At 38.2% G+C, this 20596-nt stretch overlaps 1 protein-coding gene across 1 annotated transcript; it reads right to left on the reverse strand.

The window, feature by feature from the left end:
• Positions 1-8126: 8126 nt before the first annotated feature.
• Positions 8127-20348, reverse strand: GASK1B (golgi associated kinase 1B). Its single transcript, XM_053976769.1, has 4 exons — positions 19211-20348; positions 12296-12510; positions 9110-9336; positions 8127-8810 (listed from the first exon to the last, which is right to left on the reverse strand). Exons 1-4 carry the CDS (start codon positions 20205-20207, stop codon positions 8603-8605), a joined length of 1647 nt encoding a protein of 548 aa, XP_053832744.1. The 5' UTR covers positions 20208-20348; the 3' UTR covers positions 8127-8602.
• Positions 20349-20596: the final 248 nt, after the last annotated feature.

Raw genomic sequence — 20596 nt, forward strand, 5'->3', positions numbered from 1 at the left:
CTAGTGCAAGTAAGGACTTAATTATGAGTAAGGACTTGAAATATACACGAGAAGGCAGGAATCTAGTAAAGCTGACCATACACTGTGTTGTAACACAAGCCTGTTGTGGCTGCAAGAGGTTGTAAGAGTGGCCCCCAGGGATAGTGACTGTAGGAAAGCAGATTACAGACAGCTACGTGAGAAATTATGGCCTCCCTTTATCTGGATCCCACAGTGAAAGTCATCCAAAGTGCAGGACTTTTCCAGGCTTTAGTCAATATACAGTGACAGGGAGGGTGGCAGTTTATTAAAAAATTTGGTCGAGAGTCTCTTAATTTTCTTAAACATTCATCCAGTCCTTAAAAGGTGGAATAGCGACAATATTGAGCTCTATTGCAAGTTGTTTTTGCAACTGAATGAGTATCAAATTTTCAGATCTACACCTCTGAAGTACGCTTTTCTCTGATGATCTGCAGTCCCTTCTTATAATGAGAATTTACACAGTTTTTAGCAGGACTTATTCCCAAACCAAGGGGAAAAAATACTTATTTTTGTTTGCTAATTATACCATTACCTATACTTAAAATCAGGAAAAGCAAATAGGTAGAAAATTTCACCCTAAACTATATGTGGGAGGCAGGCTGCCAAGAAGTACTGAAACACATGTAAGTTTTGTTTTCTTAGCAGGAAAGAGAGCAATTGTGAAAGCCTGGGGATATCTACACTGGGTGGTAAAGCTAACAGCAGAAAATCAAAGAAATCTTAGCACTAAGCCAACAGTGTAACAAAAAATAGGAGTCAGCTCTTCATGGCCATGCAGATTATCACTCCGATAAGACTGTGATAGAGGGTAAGAATTCTTTCCCAGTATGATGTTGACACTGCATAAGCTTTAATCTGTTGTTCTTTGGCTTTCGGATCTCTTGCTTCGCAACACAAACACTAACAAATCGACAAAAGCTGTGTTTGCACATTAGAGCTACTTGCAAACTAGCATTTCAAGTTCAAGTTTGGACATACAAGCACACAAAGCAAAATGAAGTGGAAAGCTGTGATTTTAATGGGGATTTAATCTCTTTTGTTCTTTGACCTTTTGCAGCTCTCAGAATACATCAACGCTTCTGTCGCATGAGTTGCCTTATTGGCTTAGTTCATGCTGATACAGCCAAGCAAGCATTGAAGTGTGACTGCACTGCAGGGTTTGATGGTGTATTGCACTCTTTCTAACAGCAAGTACAAGAGTCTTATCAGCACTACCTAGTGGGGTACAAATCCCGTGAATCAGCCCAGGCCCAGCTGCGATCCCAAGTGCAGTGAGTCCTGCAGCTGGACAGAAAGAGCCTCAGAGCTCAGTCAGAAAGTAACTTTAGAAGGAATGGCTCAAGCAGCTGGCACTGCACTGAGTCTGGGGAAACTGCCAAGCCAGCTGAGTATCTGTCCTGCAGAAGGTCAGAGAAAGGCAGAACAGCACTGAAACAGGACTGTAACACAATTCTATCTGGTTATTAAGAAAACAGAATACTGCATTTTAATGTATGTTATAGGGGAGGTTTATTTCTGGTTCCCTATTAAGCCACAAAGCCTTCTCATCTAAAAACCCTGTAATGGAAGTCTCCCAGTCAAAAGTGCAGTAGGAACTGAATAACTACAAAAGGAACCCACAGAAGGAAAAGAACCCACAGTAGGAGAAATGAGGGCCACAACAGTGATCAGTCAAGATGGACTCAGCAATACTTTGTGGATTACCTGTGTTATAACAGGTCTAGCATTCTTTCACCTAACTATTAAAGAAAAGAAAAAAACCCAATGACTAGGCTTCTGACATTCCTCATAAAAATTTATCTCTCACCTGGACCTGCTTTTCAAAAATTCAGCTGGGTACACTCTAAAAATGATACAAAATAAATAAATTGGGAGATTCTTTCCAAGCATTTTTCCATCCAAGCTGCAACTGAAATTCTGGACAGTAGCAGTGATATCTGCAATAACAGGAATACTATATGGAAGAAAAAGACCTGGTAAGGGAAAAAGATGTCACATTTGTAGTTGAAATCTGAGAAATGATTGGTATTGATGCTTAACATTGTTAGAGATCACCAAGAGAAAAAGTCCTGGTTATTGATCAGCTGCAAAAGAGATTTGTATTTTGTAGGGATCAGATGCAACATAAAAACTGCAGGGGTAGTGTTCAGAACTTTTCATGTAAGAGATTCAGCCCAGAAGGAGAAAAGTTAAGCCTATTACATTGAAATAATCAGCAAAATTTAGACGTGTACTGGGTATTCAAACATATATACCTGTCTAATTTCAAAAACCTTCATGTTATAGGCCAGTGGGTTGTGATGGAAGAATTGTCCATGTGATCATGAAAAGTGTAGCAGAATGAGTAAATGGGACTTTGGGGAGAGAACTGCTACAGTCATTTGGGCCTGATCATATCTCAGATCAAAAGCCTCAGATATTATCCTCACATAATGAGGGTTTCTAAAGTTAAGTCTTGACATATATAACAGCAGGAATCCTTTCATCTTCCTTCAGGATGATCTTTTTATAAGGCAGGTCTAGTTTTCGTTTGGGCATCACATCTTTACTGCACCTATGACACAGCTGTATTGAGAGTATGCTTCAGCCAGTTCTCACTTTTACTTTTTGACTGCATATTTCTATTTTGGGAGACCTGAGGTAGGGAAAAAAAAATGCCAGATGACCAGAAAGACCCTGTCTTAAGCATGGGATACATCCACTTATATATGAAAATTAAGTTGTGTGACCTGTAGCTGTTTCTGAATTCCCAGAGCATAGAAGCATGTTGGACTGCCAGCTTGTACCATCTGTCAGACATAATCCTCACACTTCAGAAGGCTGGATTTCACACAGTTTATAAATTCCATCCAAATCTCAAAGTGTTTCACATAGCCAGCTGAAGAGTACCTCTGATAAGGCGTGCTTGTACAGCTTAACAGACCTCCATGGAATGCCATGCCAGCTTTTCCATGGAAGGAAATAGAGATAGTGCTCCTGAACAGTGAATGCTGAAACCAAATGATTAAATAAGAAGTAAATGTACTGCAGAAGACTAAAAAGGAAATAACTACTGAAACTTAACTAATTTTTAGAAAAAGCCACTTATTTCAGTCACATAATGGTACTGGCATACACAGTGCCAAATACAGAAAGGACAATGCATCACAGTAAAGAAAAAAAAAGTTTCTGCATTTTTGTTCATTTTGTTTTTTCCAAAAGAACAAAATCCATGGAACTGCTTTTGGAAAACTATCTTTAGGCATTAGAAGGTTGCCATCTGTTTTCTGTCTCTTCTTTCATCAAAGACAAAGCAGATTCACAACACCCCAAGCATCCCCATACTTGCACAGAAAGATAATTCTATATATTCTTATTTATAAAAGGAAGCCTGAAGAGTTTACAATATTGCATCTGGCTAAATAGCCTTCAAATACAAAAATACGTGGAATTCCCTGCTTGCCACCCAGCCCAACAGTACAGCTCAGACTGTGAGCTGAGAACATGAGCTTGGGGCATTGTCTGTGGCCCCTTTCCCTTATATTCTTCAGCACCCAGAATTATTGTATCAGGAATGTTAGAGGATAAAAGCTTATCTAATTCTTACAAAGTCCATATATAAACTTGTTGTCCTTGAATTTGTGTAATCCTCTTTGAATATCCTGACACACAGAAATACAGGTGAAACAGACTGAAAGTCTTCAAAGAACACTTGTAGACCCTTCTTGGATGCCACAGATATTGCTTAGAGAACTTACGTTCTAAGTTCTATATTCATGTTATATTTCAGGAAACTGTCCTTATTAATATGTCACTCTTGCAAGACCTCCCTTTGAGCTGAGGGTTCAGTTCTCCAACCTCTGAGAATACAGATTAACCTGACTTAAACTGGTTTATCTGGAAATGCGATAATTCAGTGAAATTGAAATTAATTCACACAAATGTAGCTGACAGAATTTAGCCTGAAGCATGCAGTAATGTGCAAAAATAAATAATATTTTTAATAAAACAAACTATATTTAGTGGGAAAGAGAATGTTTAAAATGTTTCCGCATCTTTGTGTTTCCCACTAGTCTCTCTTGGATCATGGCAAAAACTATAAACTTCAGAGGCCAGAAGTTTTTAGGCTACTTTAACTCTGTGTGAGTCTCTATTCCACACTGAGTCCAGTGTCTCTCTGCTATTCCTGTGTTTGCTCATGGCATGTTAGAAAGTTTACAAGTCACTGACCAATACTTCTGTCTGGGCATTATAAATGAGCATGGCCTTTTCTGCTCAATGTTTGTGCAAGTAGGTATTGTCAGAATGGCTAAAGAAGGTAGCAAATACCAATGCTGCAGTAGCCAGAAGATTCACAGCTACACTGAATCAGCTTATTGAGAAAGAGTTGCAAGTCTCATGAGTAAATAGCTAGAAAATATTTCTACTGAAAGATTCCTATGATCTGTTTTCGGCTGTTTCTATGAAGAAGCAGTTTCAAGGCCACAGTTCTTTCTAAACAGTAACTAATGATCCACATATCACAATAATATCTATTAGGATTTTTTTATTGCAACTTAGAGGTCTGAACTGAAAATTTGATAAAGATCTTTCTTTATTTTGTATATTCCTACATATTACATGACAATAGCAGCAGAGATTTAAATGAGCCATTACTTGTGAAAACACTGTTACTAATTAAAGGACAAAGGGACTTCTAAAATTCACAAATTCCAAAATAAAATGGAAATTCAGTATCTAGTATAAAACTTTTAAAAACATCTGAGTTGGTATCACTCTGGAAGTTTAGCACAGATACATACTGCTGTTTTACTCTACAACTGTCAGTAAAAAACTTTTAAGATTATATAAACGTGTTAGCAAAAGAAGAATCAATCCTTTGAGGACAAAAGTTTCATCTACTGTTTTGCTTAAACTTCAACTTGTGTATACCCGAAATTGGACTTAGGCTCACAAATACAATTCCTCATGTAAACAGTAAATTATATAAAGAGCTCACTCTTTATTAGCTAAATTGACCATTTTACAGAAACAAACCAAAGCGTAAATACATGTATATGTGTTTTTGTGTCTGCATATGCACATATGCATGAAAGTGTTCCCAGGTTTGCTGTGGGAACCTTGTCCCTTAATGTACCCTGAATCTGCATTTGTTAGTTTGAAACCACGGAATTAATCTGCTTATTTATTTATTTATTTATTTATTTATTTATTTATTTTAATATGGTGTTTTATAGAATACCCACACAAGAAAAGAAGGAAACTGCTCTCACAGTGCTCCACAGTTTTCATGTCCTCAGCTTCTGAAACATTTAAGACTATTAACTTGCTGGCAGGCTCCCAAGGAATTTTAAGGCATCTGTGCCTGTGCTACTTATTTTAAGCTCTGTCTTCCAGTGTTATGAAATCTCAAACTCTTTTGAGAGCAAACTCTTTTGACTTTCTTAGTAATTCCATTTCATGTGGTTCTGGCTTTCAGGCAGATTCAAGAATGACATAATCGTCTTTTCCCACCCACAGGTTTTGCACTGTTGCTGTTGGTTACACCCTTCCACGCAATGTGCAACATGAATCCTTGTCTGATCCCATATGCCCAGAAATGGAAGACAGCCCAGCAAAGAGGACTAAAGCACAGTTTCTTGGCTTTCTATCAATCACCATAGGTTGAATAAGGCTTCTTCCGAATTTTTCCTCTCAGTTGATATTACTTTAGCTACAGTGCAGCTCCTGTCAGTCCAAAATCATGCTATTTCCAAAGGATGTGAACCAATTTCCCAATAAACTTTACCCATGTTACTGAAGCAGGTATCTTAAATGTAGTAGCAGAAAATAAACAAACTTAAAGTGCTCCTTTTGTATTTTTTACTATAGCATTTTTGCAAATGCACTCAAAAATACAAAATTCTTCATTTTCATTTAAAAAAATGCTAGAACTTGGCTAGTATGCATTCCTAAGAGCTATTGCAATCATATTTTGCATTATTAACAATACTGGATTATGTACCAAGCTCCACAGCAGCAGGATAAAAAGCACTTTCTGCAGTTTGTTATCAACATGAGAGAACTAGAAGCAACCTGCAATCCTGTCTCACTGTCCAATCTCAGAAAGAGTCTCCTGGCTTACCTGAAGACTACAAGAGTGTTTGTACATGAAATATGGCATGCTAACCCAGCATAGGGAGTATTTGTTTGCCCTTGGAAAGTCTCCATAAATTTCGCTTTTTACAGTTACACTTTTCATGCTTGGTCAGATTTTTAAGTAATGCACAGCATTGTGGCTACTCAGTTCTCTACAATCCAGAACTACTGAAAGGCATTGGTTCAGGTCAGCTTTAGGGCAGTTTCATAGGCAATTATATTGCTGCTTTAAGAGCTGGCACTGAACCGCCAGGCAAATAAAAAAGCATGTATCATACTCAAGGATGAGTACTAGTCCATGTCCAGAAGAAATGGAGAAGAATGAATCAAGTTATGACCATAAAAAATAAATTATTCAGCCTGGAAAGATAACGGATTTCCTTGTCTTCTTCAGCAATGAGCCAATTTTGGAAAAAAAAATTACAACTGGGCAAAAACTCGGCATCAGGATGTACAGTCTAAAGACAGAAGACAGAAGTCTCATATGGACCTTGCCATAATCAGCTACATTCACAACTCTGCTGGGCCCTCTCCTAAGCTCCGTGCTGCTGAGAGTTGTGCCTTTCTCTCACTCCCAGCAGTGAGGGATAATAAATTTGTTTGCTAGAACAGGTATCTAGCAGGAAGAAACCTGTGAGATAGGCTAGAAAATGAGACAAACTGATTGTGATGGCCATCACAGAGTAAAATCCACTGCAACAGGAATTCCATGTGAAATGTATCCTGATGATTGTTCATTTGTCTAGACTCTGGTCACAGTGCAAGCCAAAATATTTTTGTTTCTGTGATGAAAATTATCTGGCTAATAAGTTACAACACTTTAAAGAAAGGGATAAATTGAAAATCCTGTAAAATTCTACCTTGGTGTTAAAAAGTGCAAGGCACTCTAATACACGTTCTCTTGAGGCAATGGTTAAGTTCTAGGAAATTTTAACAAATTGATCTGTCCTTTGCTGACAAAATAAAATAAAAGATTATTTAGCTGAATAAGGTCTTAAAATTTTACTAAGTCTTTTTAACTCTACCTATAATGAGATTTCTTTCTTCTAGTAATGCAATTATTCTTAATGGAAAGAAAACTGATTTTAGCTGCAGTGGAATTGTAGCTATTTAAAACATTAAATTCACCCATCCACATTAGCAGTGACATTAGACATTTTAGTTTGTCATTAATAACATTACACCAGCACTTTTAAAATTCTTTCACACCCTATATATTTTTACGACACATAAAGACAAGAGTAGCTATGAAAGTATCCAACTTCTACCATTACCTCGTGACTAGAAGATGATATTTCTCTAGAAAGATGGTAAGAGTTTTTCTAAACAGTCAGGTAGAAGGTGGATGTGATGATAGGCTGTGTCAATTTATATTTATTTTCTGGAGCATTTAAAGGGTAAAAATCTGAAGTGCTTATCCAACCTTCCCTATCAACTACACTTGTGGGAACACTCAGGGCAAGTTCTCAGTTACAATCATCACCTCACAGTGGTCAATCTTAATGGAAACCCAAGCTTGAATTGCTGGCTAGAGCTGAGCACACACAATAAACATTTCCTCTGCCGGGTTTAACAACAGTCTGTTAGGAGTTCTGCTTTTTGATAATATTCTCAAAAAATGCTGTCAAGAATTTTGCAAAAACAAAACATGTACTTATTTAGCAGCATATTCACACAAAGCTAAAGCTATTTAAAAAAAAAAATACCCAGTTAATCAATAGGCAGAAAATGCCAGATCATCCACCCCCACATCAGAACAACTTGCATTGAAAAAAATACATTGCAATGAGTGACTCATGATGAATTGTACTCCATAATGGACAAGTAAAAACTGTATTTGACAAAATAATTATTTTTGTTAAAGCCATGTTCACCTCACTCTCTTTTTAAAATTTCCTCATGTCCAGCGCAAGCACTCCTGCATTTGAAAGAGCTGAATTTAGTTCTTATATTTCAAAAGATCAAAATAAAATAAAGTAAAAGAGGCTCTTGGAAATGTTGGCATTTTAGTATACCTAATAAAAGAAGAAATTCCTAAACTATATATGTTTCAGCAAGTGTCATCAATATATCAAGTGCTTACACATCTCTTTTCCCATTTAAACTTGCAATAAAATCTACTGACTTCAATAAGGGAAGTAAGAGCAATCCAGGCTAATGTACTGAAAATCCTGTTGCCAATTTTCAAGCACTTCAATAGAAAGAGTGTTCATGGTACCTACATATTACTGCATATTATCATTTGGTTATTTTTCATTTCACTGGTGACATAGAAGAGACTACATTGTGTTGAGCTGCAGCTGACATTTAATGTTACTTTTAAACCATGTAAGATTTCTTATTTAAAAGTAAATTTGAAAGTTTGGGGAAAAAATGATGCTATGAATTAAATCAATTTTACCATCAGTTTCTGCCCCATAAAACATTTTTTAAAGACTTTCTCTCAGATGGAAACAAGACTGTTTCATTCATTCATGGGCAATACTTTGGCTCCATGTGCATTTATATAAGTAAGAAGAATTTTGGACCGCCTTTCTATTACATCAATAAGCTTTTCAATTCCTTTTCTGCCTCCTTGGCTCTCCCAGTATATTTTGTCAAGGAACAAAGACTGGAGCAACTTCTCACGTAAACGCTGGCTCCTCAGCACTGAAACTGCAGATGCAGGGAATCTGGAAAAGCACAAAGAAATTAATCAGTTTTTGCCTTTACTCTGAATTGCAGTATTTATGTTGTGGTTTAGCAATCAATTCTAAGAATATAGGCTGCAACTCAGCAAAGGAAGTCCATGTGTGCCTAATCATATGTATGTTAATTGTATCTCTTACAGCTGTGGGATTACTCATAAATTTTTAGATACATCCTGTCAATGTTTTGGGCCAATGATATCTATTCCAGTAGCTTAGTGTCTCATACTCAAACTGGGAAGAAATTATCAATCTTTTTACAAAATTAATAATTGAAAACTTACTCATTGATTCCTTGTAGTATTTTGAAGTCAAGATTGTCCTCATTTCTGTCAAAGAAACCCTTATTGTCTATAAAGGCCAAGTGCCTTTGGTCATGCCTTCTCTGAACGATGTGTGTCAGGTCAACAGAATCCTGATCATTGCATTTCAGCTTCAGTCCTTGCTGCATGCAAGAATCCTCCTTGAGAGGTTTGAATCCACAACAATTTCTGTCTAGTCGATTATAGATCTGAAACAAAGCACAGCAGAGTGCCAAGTGAAAACAATACCAAAGTACTTGGGGCAAAGTGTCACTGTAAGACATTGCTCTCTAACCTAACTGACAGGAAAACAAGCTCAGGACAAGTGTAATTAAAAACAGTGAAACAGCAGTGAAGACCTGGTCCTCATACCTTCAGGTACAGCTAAAAGCAGTTTCTCAGACTCTGTATTTTATCCATTTTATAGCCATGATCTATTATGTCAGTAGAAATTCTTTGAAAATAATGGAACAATACCACTGTGTAAGTGGAATAAGAGGATGGTGAATACAATTCTATTTCCTTTGTCAGAAGTTTTCTTTTTTCCTTACATTTTCTCTGCTGGAGAACAATAGAGCACAGTCTGACACACATAGAGTATCTTCATTTTGTGGGACCTTATAGGCTAACAGTATGCAAAATAACTAAAAGAGCAGTGAGGGGCATAACAAACCATCAAAAACTATAAAATGTAAGAACAGTGTACTTATAATCACAGAGCAGCCTCCCTGTGGTATATACTTTTATGACATGGTGGTCTAGACTATTTTTTCCCATGCAGAACCTCGATTATTCATCACACAGCACTTAGCTGGAAAGAATACATAAATCTGGACTAACTTTGGTTAGTTAGATGTTAGGCGTCTCTTTTTACTTGGTCAGTTCTGTTCCCTTTCATAAACAATGACAAGAACAAGGCACATCCAGAGCAATGGATGCCATTTTAGGATAACCATCTAATGTAGGAAGGATAAATCACTCCTTGAAAGTGCTGCTACCCCTTGAGAGTAGATGAAAGTAAACATTCAACATTGCTACAGCCCTGGGCACACAAATTGGCCTGGATTACTCTTAGAAGTCTCACCTTGGACTTCCACATGCCCCACCTTTGCCCCTGGGCACAGGAGCCCCCTTTAAGCTCAGGCAGCTCAGCCCTCCTCTTGTGTCCTTCAGAGGAGAGGGTGTGTGGGGGAGTCTTGTGCTGCTTGTGATTGGGTTGTTGGTTGAGGTTCCTGCCTGTCAGTTTTGGAGCTGTCTTGTCTATGCCTGATGCTCACAGGGCTACAAATGGGGCCTGTGGCTTTCACCATCCTTCCTGCTGGCCTGCCTCCCCTGCTGCTGACCCTGCCTGTCCTAGAGCTGCCTTTGGCTCCAGCTCATCTTCCAAGACAGCAAACTTGCTCCTGCTAACAGATGTTTAGAGAGTGGAGGTCTGGTCTGGTGCATAAGACTTGATGAGTAGCTCATCAAAGGTCAATAATTTTTTCTGTCCTTCATTGTTTACTGTTAACTCTTCAAACTGCTCTAAGCATAAAAGAATTACTGTTCACATAAGCCTTCTAAAATTACATTTACCATTACATTACATACAATTAAAATAAACTACCATTTTATTTTTGCAACTTCCCAGCAAAATTAGGACCCCACCTGATGAAGAACTTTGTTGCATGTTGAAATAAAAAGGCCACTTCTTTAATCAAATGGAAGTCTGAGAATTGGGTTTGTTTTGATTTTGTTTGGGGTTTTTTACACGTAGTTCTATTTCTAGTTGTAGTAATGCCGGTGTTCGTTTCCAAATATCAAAATCCCAAGGAAAGGAACAGACTTTTCTTCCTCTTTCTCCTTTCATGAGCAGCATCCATAATCTGAAGGCTGTAGAGCCCCTCTTGCTTCCAGTGTTCTCTCTCCTGGGATTTCTTATTCAATCCATCCAAAGGTAAAAAAATAAAGCAGAGTCCTTCTAGAAAGACTCCTTTGATGTATAGACCCCATTCCTTTGCACTTCTCTGCATGCATTAAATAGACAAGGAAATCTTGTTCTTACAGACAGCCTCTTCACAATATCTTGCACCATTTCAGTGCTAAGACATAATGATGGAACACTCTGGAATTGATGCATATAGTTTGGCAGAATTTTCTGTCATACATTTATGTACATAAGAGGTCCAAACTCCCAATATTAAAGAATCCATTTTGCTTGAGTTCTTGCAGGACGTGAGTAAAGGTCAACTATAAGCATTTTATATCCTGCTCCTGTTTTACAGCATTTGAAACCAGAGATTAGGAAGATCTATTAGAGGTGTCAAACCTATTCTTCTGAGGGAATTATACTTAATAGAGAATACCTTTCACCATTATTCTTTATTTCTGAATGACTCATGAAGCACAGATTTTTTTTTTTAATACCGAACCCTTTCTTGGCATTTTTTTTGTTTTCAAATTTTCATATTCTGCTGCTGATAAAGTCTGAGAGCACACAGATAAAACTGTAGTCTTTAAGAACTATGAGAGTCACTTTTTGGAACGCATGTTCTTGTCTGGTAGGCAACCAGAGATATAAATCACTCTGATACCAGCTATTAGTACAAGAGTAATTTGTCTCCTGTCATGCAAAGTTCAATCCTGTTGTATCTTATTTTAACCACTCCTTCTGAATAATAGAACAGCAGATTTATCATTCATCAGTTGCTGCTCTACTCCTTCTTTACTAAGTCACTGTCTAGTGTTTTTTTTTTAAAAAAGGAAAAATTATCCACTACAACCGTTACCTTGCCAAAACCACTTCAGTCACCTCTTGGGGCTGGGGAGGTGCAGGAAGGACCACAGAGTAAACAGAGATTTACAGTTGTGAACACAGTCAAGATCTCTGTTTGGAGAAACAAGGAGTGAAGGAGAAACAGTATGCCTGACTCAGTATGAAATAAACCAAGGCAAAAGCCTTTGCTTCCTCTTTTAAAAGAAATGAGTCACTTAGGTTTCCTGCCTGATTATAAGCTGCATTCTGGATATTTTAATCATAAGAAATAACCAGACATAATTCCAAACTATGCAAATACCTCTCTTCCCCATTAAAAAAAAAATAAATACACTACAATTACTTTTTCTAAAAACCCTATGCTTGATCACATGGCTTATGAGACAAAGAATTGTGTTCAGTAAACATTTTACCTGCAACAGAAAATCAAAGAGTGCCATCTTGGACCATTCATGATGATGAATTTCAGTACAGCCCCACTCAGTTTTGGGAACTTTACCATTCTGCCAGCATTTCTTCTTCAGTAGCTGCTGATATTGTCCCCACGTTAACCTCACTGAAGAATGGGTACTATTATCTGTTGGACTCAGTGAGGAATCCCAGAGAATAATAGGACAGGCTTGACCACCTGAAAAAAGGAAAAAAAAAATACCATTATTACAGTGCAATACTATCGGTTTTATTTGATTGTTCTTTAGACATTGCCTAAATGACCTAAAATGCCTGCCTAAAATGACCATTTTACAGATCTGACAGGAGAACCAGCCAGGGACTAATATCTTGACATTCTTTGGTTAATGTGGTCTTATCCTACATCCATAAGCAGCCAGCACAGGACTGGAAACATAGGCATAAAAGATTTTCTTTGTTTGAAGAAAGAGATTAATCTACAAAATCATATACTAAGCCAAATTAATTATTAAAAAGTTTCTAGGTAGGTTAAAAGCCTACAATGCCACTGTGAATCAACAATGTAATTTCCTTCTGATTCCAGTGAACTGCTGATTTTCAAGAGCTGGAAACTTATGTCAAAGGGATTTTCTTTACATAATGGACATAGAGACACCACAAATCCTATACTCAGAGTGGATTTATTTTGTTATTTTTAGTATTTTAAACCTATAATGTATTACTCCACAGCTCTGAAAGGATATATGGGAATACTAGAGAATGTGAGCATAGCATGAATAAACAACTTGACAAGTTTGGGGCTTTTTACCTAGATATGAGATCTGGTTTGTATAGCAGATATTAAAACACAGAAACATTAAAACAAAGAAATCCTTTATATTTTGGGGTGTGTAGACAAAAGATCAAAATATGTCTTAGTACAGAGAGGAAGAACCATTTAACTGCAAAGCTTAAGCGCTGCTTACTAAAAAGTGTTGGAATACATATAAAGCTCTAAAAATTATTCATATTCATCTTGAAGTTCATTGAACTTAGTCTACACTACTGCACAATTTATTGCATGGTTAAGTGCAGCCTAAATTGTCTCTTTGTCTTCCACATGCCCAGGGAGACAGAGACAGATCTGCAAAAAAGCTTTTAGAAGGCAAGAGGTCCAGGTTTGCTTCTTCAGAAGCAAACCAGACAGAAAATAGCCCATGGAAACCAGGTATCAGTGCCAACAGCGAGGTAAAAGCTGCCAATGTCAATGCTCCAATTGTAAGCAGCCAGGACTGTGAAAAACAATCTCCATACAGCTGAATCAAAAGTAACTTGTTCAAAGGATGCTGACTGTTGTAAAACAACAGGTAAGAAATTATCTTTGCCTGTACCTAGTACTGAAAGATGTGCAAAGATCCATCTCCCATTCACCAAACAAGCATGACAGACCGGCCCCACGTGCGATCCAGCCCAAGAGAAAAGCCATATCCTTTCCAAATCAGAATGTACCTGATCTCTCTGCCATGGCTTGTACATACAAGGTAGTCTTTCCAAAGCCAAGCCAACCCAGTTAACTTCCCTCCCAGTTGCCCAGGGTTTCCTTAGATATACAGAACGTGTCTCTCCATTAGGAACATCAATCACTCTTTCTTTATGATCAGTATTACCTTTATCAGCACCATGTTCCACACTCTTCTCCACTGAAAAAATGAGCTGAGCACTCCTGAAAATCAGGCTTCTCCTCTACTGAGGTGCCTGAATAAGTATTTAGGTAACTTATTTGGGAAATCCTACCCATTTCTCCATCTCTCTCACTCTGGCTCTAACACCTACACTGCAGATAACTTTACCCAAATTAGAACAGCTAAGGGATAGGTTTCTTTTCCAAGAAAGTTGGAGAAAGTCTATCTAAGCATTGGGAATTCTCACAAAAAAAAAAAAAAAAAAAAGGACAACTTTCCTCAGGACCAAATCTAACCTATTATTTTTATATCTCCAGTTACAACTTATGTAACTATTCATGAATTCTTTCACAAATCAAATACATAAACAGTTTTCTAAGAAAACAAATATCTCCTGTCTACCTAAAAAGGACATGATAAACAATAGTAATATAAATAGTTGAAAACTATGAATAATATCATGTCAGTTTCCATTAAGATACAAAAACATTTTTAAAAGACTAAGGTTAAATACAGGAAATGTTTGCATTTCAAAGGAAATGGGAGCAGAAAAGATGATCCAAAAAAAATCTTTCAACTCTGAAATATAAATTGGATTACAGGAATATGAAACAGCGGCTTCAGTAAAGAGCTGTGACTCAAATTTTTGACACTTGCAGGAAAAACATGAAGATGCTGAATTAAAGCAGATAAGGGGTCTGATTCACAGCTGCATGAATTGGCGTGACCCCAGTCAAATCAGTGAAGCTTTTCTGATTCAAATCTGATTAGGATTGGGCTGAAGTTACCTCAACAGTGAAGAGACCTACAGCCACAACCTGGAAGGTGAAGCACATTTCAGAAAAAGTCCAATGTATTCTGTATGTGCTTCTTTCCTAGTCAGCTTTACACAATAACACAGAGGGGTGCTGCTTTTCTGTTGCTGCAACTGCACTGAATTGAATCTCACCCAGAGCTGATTGGGTTCATTTTATTTTTAACTGCTATTTTAGATCTATATATCTACTTAACTATCCAAAGGCAATCTTCAAAATTGCATGGGAATGATTTTTCAAAACTCATGCTGAGACCATCTTCCTAGTAATTCATACATATTTTTGAACATCAAAACATTTCTAAAAAATATCTTAGCTAAGTTGAATAAGCTAACACAGATGAAACCTCAGGCTGCTAAGGCTAGACCACCTCAAGGTACTCAAACTGCTTCATGTGCAGCTCAGTGATGTATCACTGCATGGCTTCTTCAACATAGCCATCATCTTAGATTTCCACACCCCACATCACTTTCAAAATAAACTGCATGCTTCTGAACTTCATGTGGTCAGGAACCACATTTTGCTCTTGCAAACACTTCTCTCATCTTTTGCTCTGACTTATAGATACAGCACTTTTTCTAACTTCCTTGAAAGAAAATATTTTCAAACATGCCCAGAAGATCAACACTAAAACCAGAAAATCTTTCATGAGGTAGTTAATGCCCTTTCTCAAACTCACAATTGTTCACTGTAGGGTAGTACGTCTCACCACTGCCACATTTGCCAGAAGAGTTTAGCTGTCCATGCATTAGTAAGAAAGGATAATTTAGTGTGGAAAATGAGAGGGACCAGCATACAGAGCAAAATTCTGAGAGTTTATGTTTTTAGGTAAAATATAAGGAACAAAAGCAGAAAGCAGAGAGAAGTTAGGCCATTTATTTTTCTTTCGTCCCTATACACCTCATTGCAATGTTCTGTCCTGTGCTCATATGGATGTCAGTATTAAGGAATGCATGAAATGTGCATTAGTTGCTCTCTAGACTATGGACTGCATTAGTGCTTGTACATGAACTTCTCTACCCAACAGAATACTGGAAATATGCCTCTTGTACCCCTTTGAGAGGTACAGCACTATGTGGAAGTATTTTAGAGCACTCTGAAAGCATAAAGCAGCGCTAGGTTTGTATTTTTTGTCCTGATATTGGTGATTCATATTGCATAATTTCTGATGGGATGGCAAGAGCAGGCTGATAGCACAGGGTATAACAGATAAAAACTAGGACACTGTTTATAGTCATGCAGAGGCCAGTAAAGCAAAACAAGTGCAACCAGTGGAGCTATCATGTTATTCATCTATTTGCACTAAACCAACAATGAAATGTGTTACTCAAAGGAAGAGTTTCTTGCATGTTTGGGGGGAAAAGGAGGTTCTGGACAAATAGTGGATTGAGTACACCACTGCTTATTATTCTCAATTTAGTCAGACTCAGGATGTCAGAAAACCAGAGGGGAAGAGAAGTAGCCATCACCATGCAGTAGTTCAGTCCCTCAGCAAGAGGTGCAACAGAACTGCATAACAGCAGCTATTGTACCAAAAGCTAAACAAAAAGCCCAGCATTATCACTATTCTCCAAGGAGGCAGAGCACTATCCTTACAGCTGTCAGGTGAGACAGAGAAGCCAGCGTGCCCCAGCCCACAAACTCCAGTTGTAGCTCAAGCCTAACAAATACTGCCACTGTCCCAGCCCACAAATGCAGTTGCTGAGCTGGAGGCCATCCATGCAGGCATTTGGCTTAGCTCCTGTGCAAAGGTCATTAAGGTAGGGCTGCAACACCAAGCAAGGTCACTTATGTCTCTTCTATTCCTCAGGTTAAGGTTATGAAATAATGAAGTACCTTAGTGCCGTAGTATTAATGTGACCATCCCAAAACTCAGCACATAAGCGTCAGCCTTCATTTATTCCACAATAGACAGAATTCTATTATTATTTCTTGGTGTTTTACAGGATTGTCCTTTTTTATACGTGCTTGGAGACATTTTTGACATCTTGTAGGTAGCAATGGAAGTAACAAATGAGTGCTTGTGTATGCACAAAATCATGCTCTTATAGACATTTATGCCCAGCTCAAAAGGACTTTTCCTACCTATACTACTCAGGCTTTTTACATCCCATCAATTAATTGTAAAAGTATGTATGAGAGAAAGAGTTACCATACCTGATTTTTCCATCCAGGATGAATGATGGAAAAATTAGACAAGCCACAAAAAAATTCAGTTAACACTTAAAAGGGTTGACAATTAACAAGGGAAGGTGAGGACAGCAGACAGGGAACTTGAATACAGTATTTTGCTAGACTTTAAAAAAAAAGTCAGTGTCAGATCTGTGGGAATAAGAGAAATAGAACCTGTACAGGGATTTACTAAGCAGTTCTTTGAAACTGCTTTTGACAAAATGAATGACAGTTTTGAAAAGCCCATTTTTTAAGATTTTAATGCTACATCAAACATGTCTTGTTGGATCACATCACAACTGAGGCAAGCTAAAGGGATGTGTCGGGAGAGAGATATGTCAGCCCAGAAATAGTGTACATTCATACACACATGCACAGTCTCTAATCCTGCATTGCTTGCTTTCCCATGTGAAAAACTGATTCACACTAGCCACTCTGTAAAAAATTTTACAGAGCCCACCTATCTTAACTGAAACACATATAGGTTATTTCAATGAGCTAATTACTCATATTATTTTTAAGAATTATATTTTTGCTCATTTTCCTACCACAAATATTTTCACATTATGCCAGACACAAGCACTTAAATAGTAAAGAGCTCAAGTAGTTACAAGGCATCTGAGTTCCAGCATATTTCCAGGCTAAAGAAATCATGAGAGACAAGGTGCAGTCACTGTTCCAAATGCTCTGTTCAGCCTTTAGCTGGAAAAAATGAAGTGAGACCAAAATAGTGTTATTTCTCTTCTCATCACCTAGCAACACTCCTCTTGTAATAGGAACTTAGCCAGTTATGAGGAAAAGAAAATTAGAGGGCAGAATGACACATTCTGTCCCAGACAGTCCAAAACATACAGTAAGGTGACAGATACTGAGCAACACAATGCACAATTAGCCTAATAGCAGTTTTCTGAGGTTTGCAGTCTGTCATCTCTGCAGCCACACTGTGCAGTTTCCCCATGTGAACTGCCTTAATGCCTTATGACAGCTCTATAGCAATAATCTTGTTCCTAAAAATAAAATAGTCATAATGTATCTTCCATGCTCTGCAAGTATGAATAATATTCAGAAGCCTCCAAACTGTTGTTCCTAGAGATTCATTCCCACTGTTGTACAGGCTGCCAAAGGAAAGGTTTACAAAGCAGGAAGACACTGGAAATCACAATGTTGTCTTCCTGCTGTCAGACTTTAGAAAATCATTCTAGCATTACTTTTTTGAGTTTCTTCTTTTTAAAAAATGCAGACTGATAAAAAACTATTTGATAGAAGCTAATTTTGAAGCAAGAAATGAACAGCAAAAACACAGCTAGCTGCTTTTGCAATGATTCATTAAAATGCAAACATAGTCCTTTTGGATTTGTGACTGTACAAAAATAGGATTTATGCTGAAGATATATTTAAGAAGGTAGCAATTTTAAAGTAGACTTCTAGATCACATTACATGTCTGAATTCTACCTTTAATTTCACTCAAGGTGAAAAATCAATTTTTTAATTGGAAATTCTATATTAATCATGTAACAGGCATACTGAGATATTTACTATGTGTTTGGATATCTTTGGATAATATATAGATGCATGCAGTGAACCTCAAAATGTACAGCAGAATTCACTGAAATGTAGGGTTTTTTTTATTTTAACTACCAGAAGAAAGGGAAGCACTTTTTAAAAACTTTTCCATTCCCAAGGCGATTAGTGCCATGAAAGAAGATTGAAGCTTCTGCAGGCAGGTTCCCTATGTCTCCAAGTAGATGATCTGACCCCATTCCTACCACCTGAGAGATGAATTTTTGTGACAAGTTCCAACAGTATTTTATTAAAGTTGATTCTAAAATATGAAAAGTTTATTTAAAAACATCAGAAAAACCCATTGAATCACAGAGATTCTGGAATCTCTCACCAGTTTCACTTCAGGCAGTCTGTACAACATCAAGCAATCTATGGATTGCTCCTTTTTTTTTTTTTTTTTTTTTTTTTTTTTTTTTTTTTTTTTTTTTTTTTTTTTTCTTGTTCCAGACTCGTGTTAGGAAACTTACTGCTCTCAACAATTCTATCGTATTTGTAGTAAACTTTGGGGTATTCATCCTTTGGACAGAATAACTGCACTGCAGAAGTTAGACACAGACACTAGCTTTATTTCCCTGTAACAATGGGGTTAGTTCTCAGGCTCACAGGAGGTAAAGGGGGTGACTGCTGCTGCCCCATGGCTAATGCCAAGCAGGAAGGAAACCTCTGCACCCCACCTGCAAGCTGAAAACCACATGAATGTGTTACCTTGGAAGAATTCTGATCTCCTGCTTACAGAAGGTAAGCTCCTGTTTAGCCCCAAGATCCTGTCCAAATGAAAGGCAAACACCTCACTCATGTCGAGAGGTCTTCTGACAATTCCACAGTGTCCCTGATTACAAGCAGTTCCCACAGTGCTGGGACCTCTTGCAAATACTGCCAGGACTGCTTTGTGCGAAGGTACTTCTTGAATGCTCTCAATGGGAGAGTCTGCCAGCATGCGCATGTTTAGGATGTCATCTTTGCTCATCCATGAGGGAGGGCTCTCACTATAAATCCTGATATTGCTTTCCTCAGGCTGGAGCTGTGCCTTTACAGCTCCAGAAATCCTCCCAGGTCTCTGGTGACCTCTCTCCCTGACAGTCATTCCTTTATGCCTGTGTTCATCCAGTTGGTACTTTCTTGCCTCCAGAGAGATCGCTGGTCCCTTTGTTCCTGCAGCACGTGTGGCCTGCCCTGCCTGTTGGGCAAAGGCCTCTTCCCAGCCCATAAAAGTGGCTTTTGGAAAGTGCTGCCCGTAGGACAAAGGGATTGCATTTTTTTTCCTGCGCTTTGGCTTCACTGTGCCTCTGATGTTGGCAGGCTTGCTGCGCTTGGACCGCAGGGTGATATAAACTACATTGGGTGGCAGCAAGGTCCCATTGCTACCAAGCTGGGGTTCCTGGAAATTGGGCGGTGACAGGGTGCCATCCAGTGGGATGCCCAGAAAAGGAGTTTGAGCTGCATCTTGGAGACTCCTGGAACTGATCTTTCGATGTCCTCCTTTGTGCTGTGGTAAAACATGACCCACTTGGCTGACAAGGAATCCCAGGTAGATCACACAGGCAGTGCCCACTAGCAGATTCCTCCTTGTCCTTGGACGCCTGCAAGTCCAGAGCCTCAGCAGCCGTGAGGGCCACAGGCAGCAAATAAAGAAGTTTTTGATTTTACTTGGCTGATCAAAAGGGGTCATTTCTCTAGTGAATCCACATGATGAAAACAGCATAAAGTCTTCTGTACATTCCAGCCAGGATGATGATGCATCATTTCCCTTCCCCAATTTCTATTTCTCGTTTTCCAAGTAGCTTCCAGCATGGGTGATGGACAGAGGCTACTGATATGCCTGGGAAAGTGGTCAGCACTAAGGATGCTGACACTCCACCTTCTCAAACTGTTAAATTCTTATCAGCCACCACAGAGGAAGTGATTGGCTTCAGAGAATGAATGGAGCCAGCTGCGTAAGCAAAGTTTACTGACTTGTAGTCTAAAAGATCTATGTATCTTCTTTGCAAACTGCAAAAAGAAAATAGTAGCATTTCCTTTCATTACTCACACATAGCATCTGTGGCTCTATATTTTTCAGAAAAAAGAAGTTCTAGATGAGACAGTATGCAT

Source organism: Vidua macroura, chromosome 4, assembly GCF_024509145.1.
Source record: "Vidua macroura isolate BioBank_ID:100142 chromosome 4, ASM2450914v1, whole genome shotgun sequence".
In the NCBI taxonomy this organism is placed as follows: Eukaryota; Metazoa; Chordata; class Aves; order Passeriformes; family Viduidae; genus Vidua; species Vidua macroura.

What these genes read in the sequence shown, in the direction of transcription:
- GASK1B (XM_053976769.1), bottom strand. Translation starts at nt 20,207, where the DNA reads ATGCTGTTTTCATCATGTGGATTCACTAGAGAAATGACCCCTTTTGAT. An exon ending in GAGATCAGAATTCTTCCAAG is followed by an intron (nt 12,511 to 19,210) that starts GTAACACATTCA and finishes TCCTTTTTTCAG; the next exon opens with GTGGTCAAGCCTGTCCTATT. An exon ending in TCTTTGATTTTCTGTTGCAG is followed by an intron (nt 9,337 to 12,295) that starts GTAAAATGTTTA and finishes GCTTTGTTTCAG; the next exon opens with ATCTATAATCGACTAGACAG.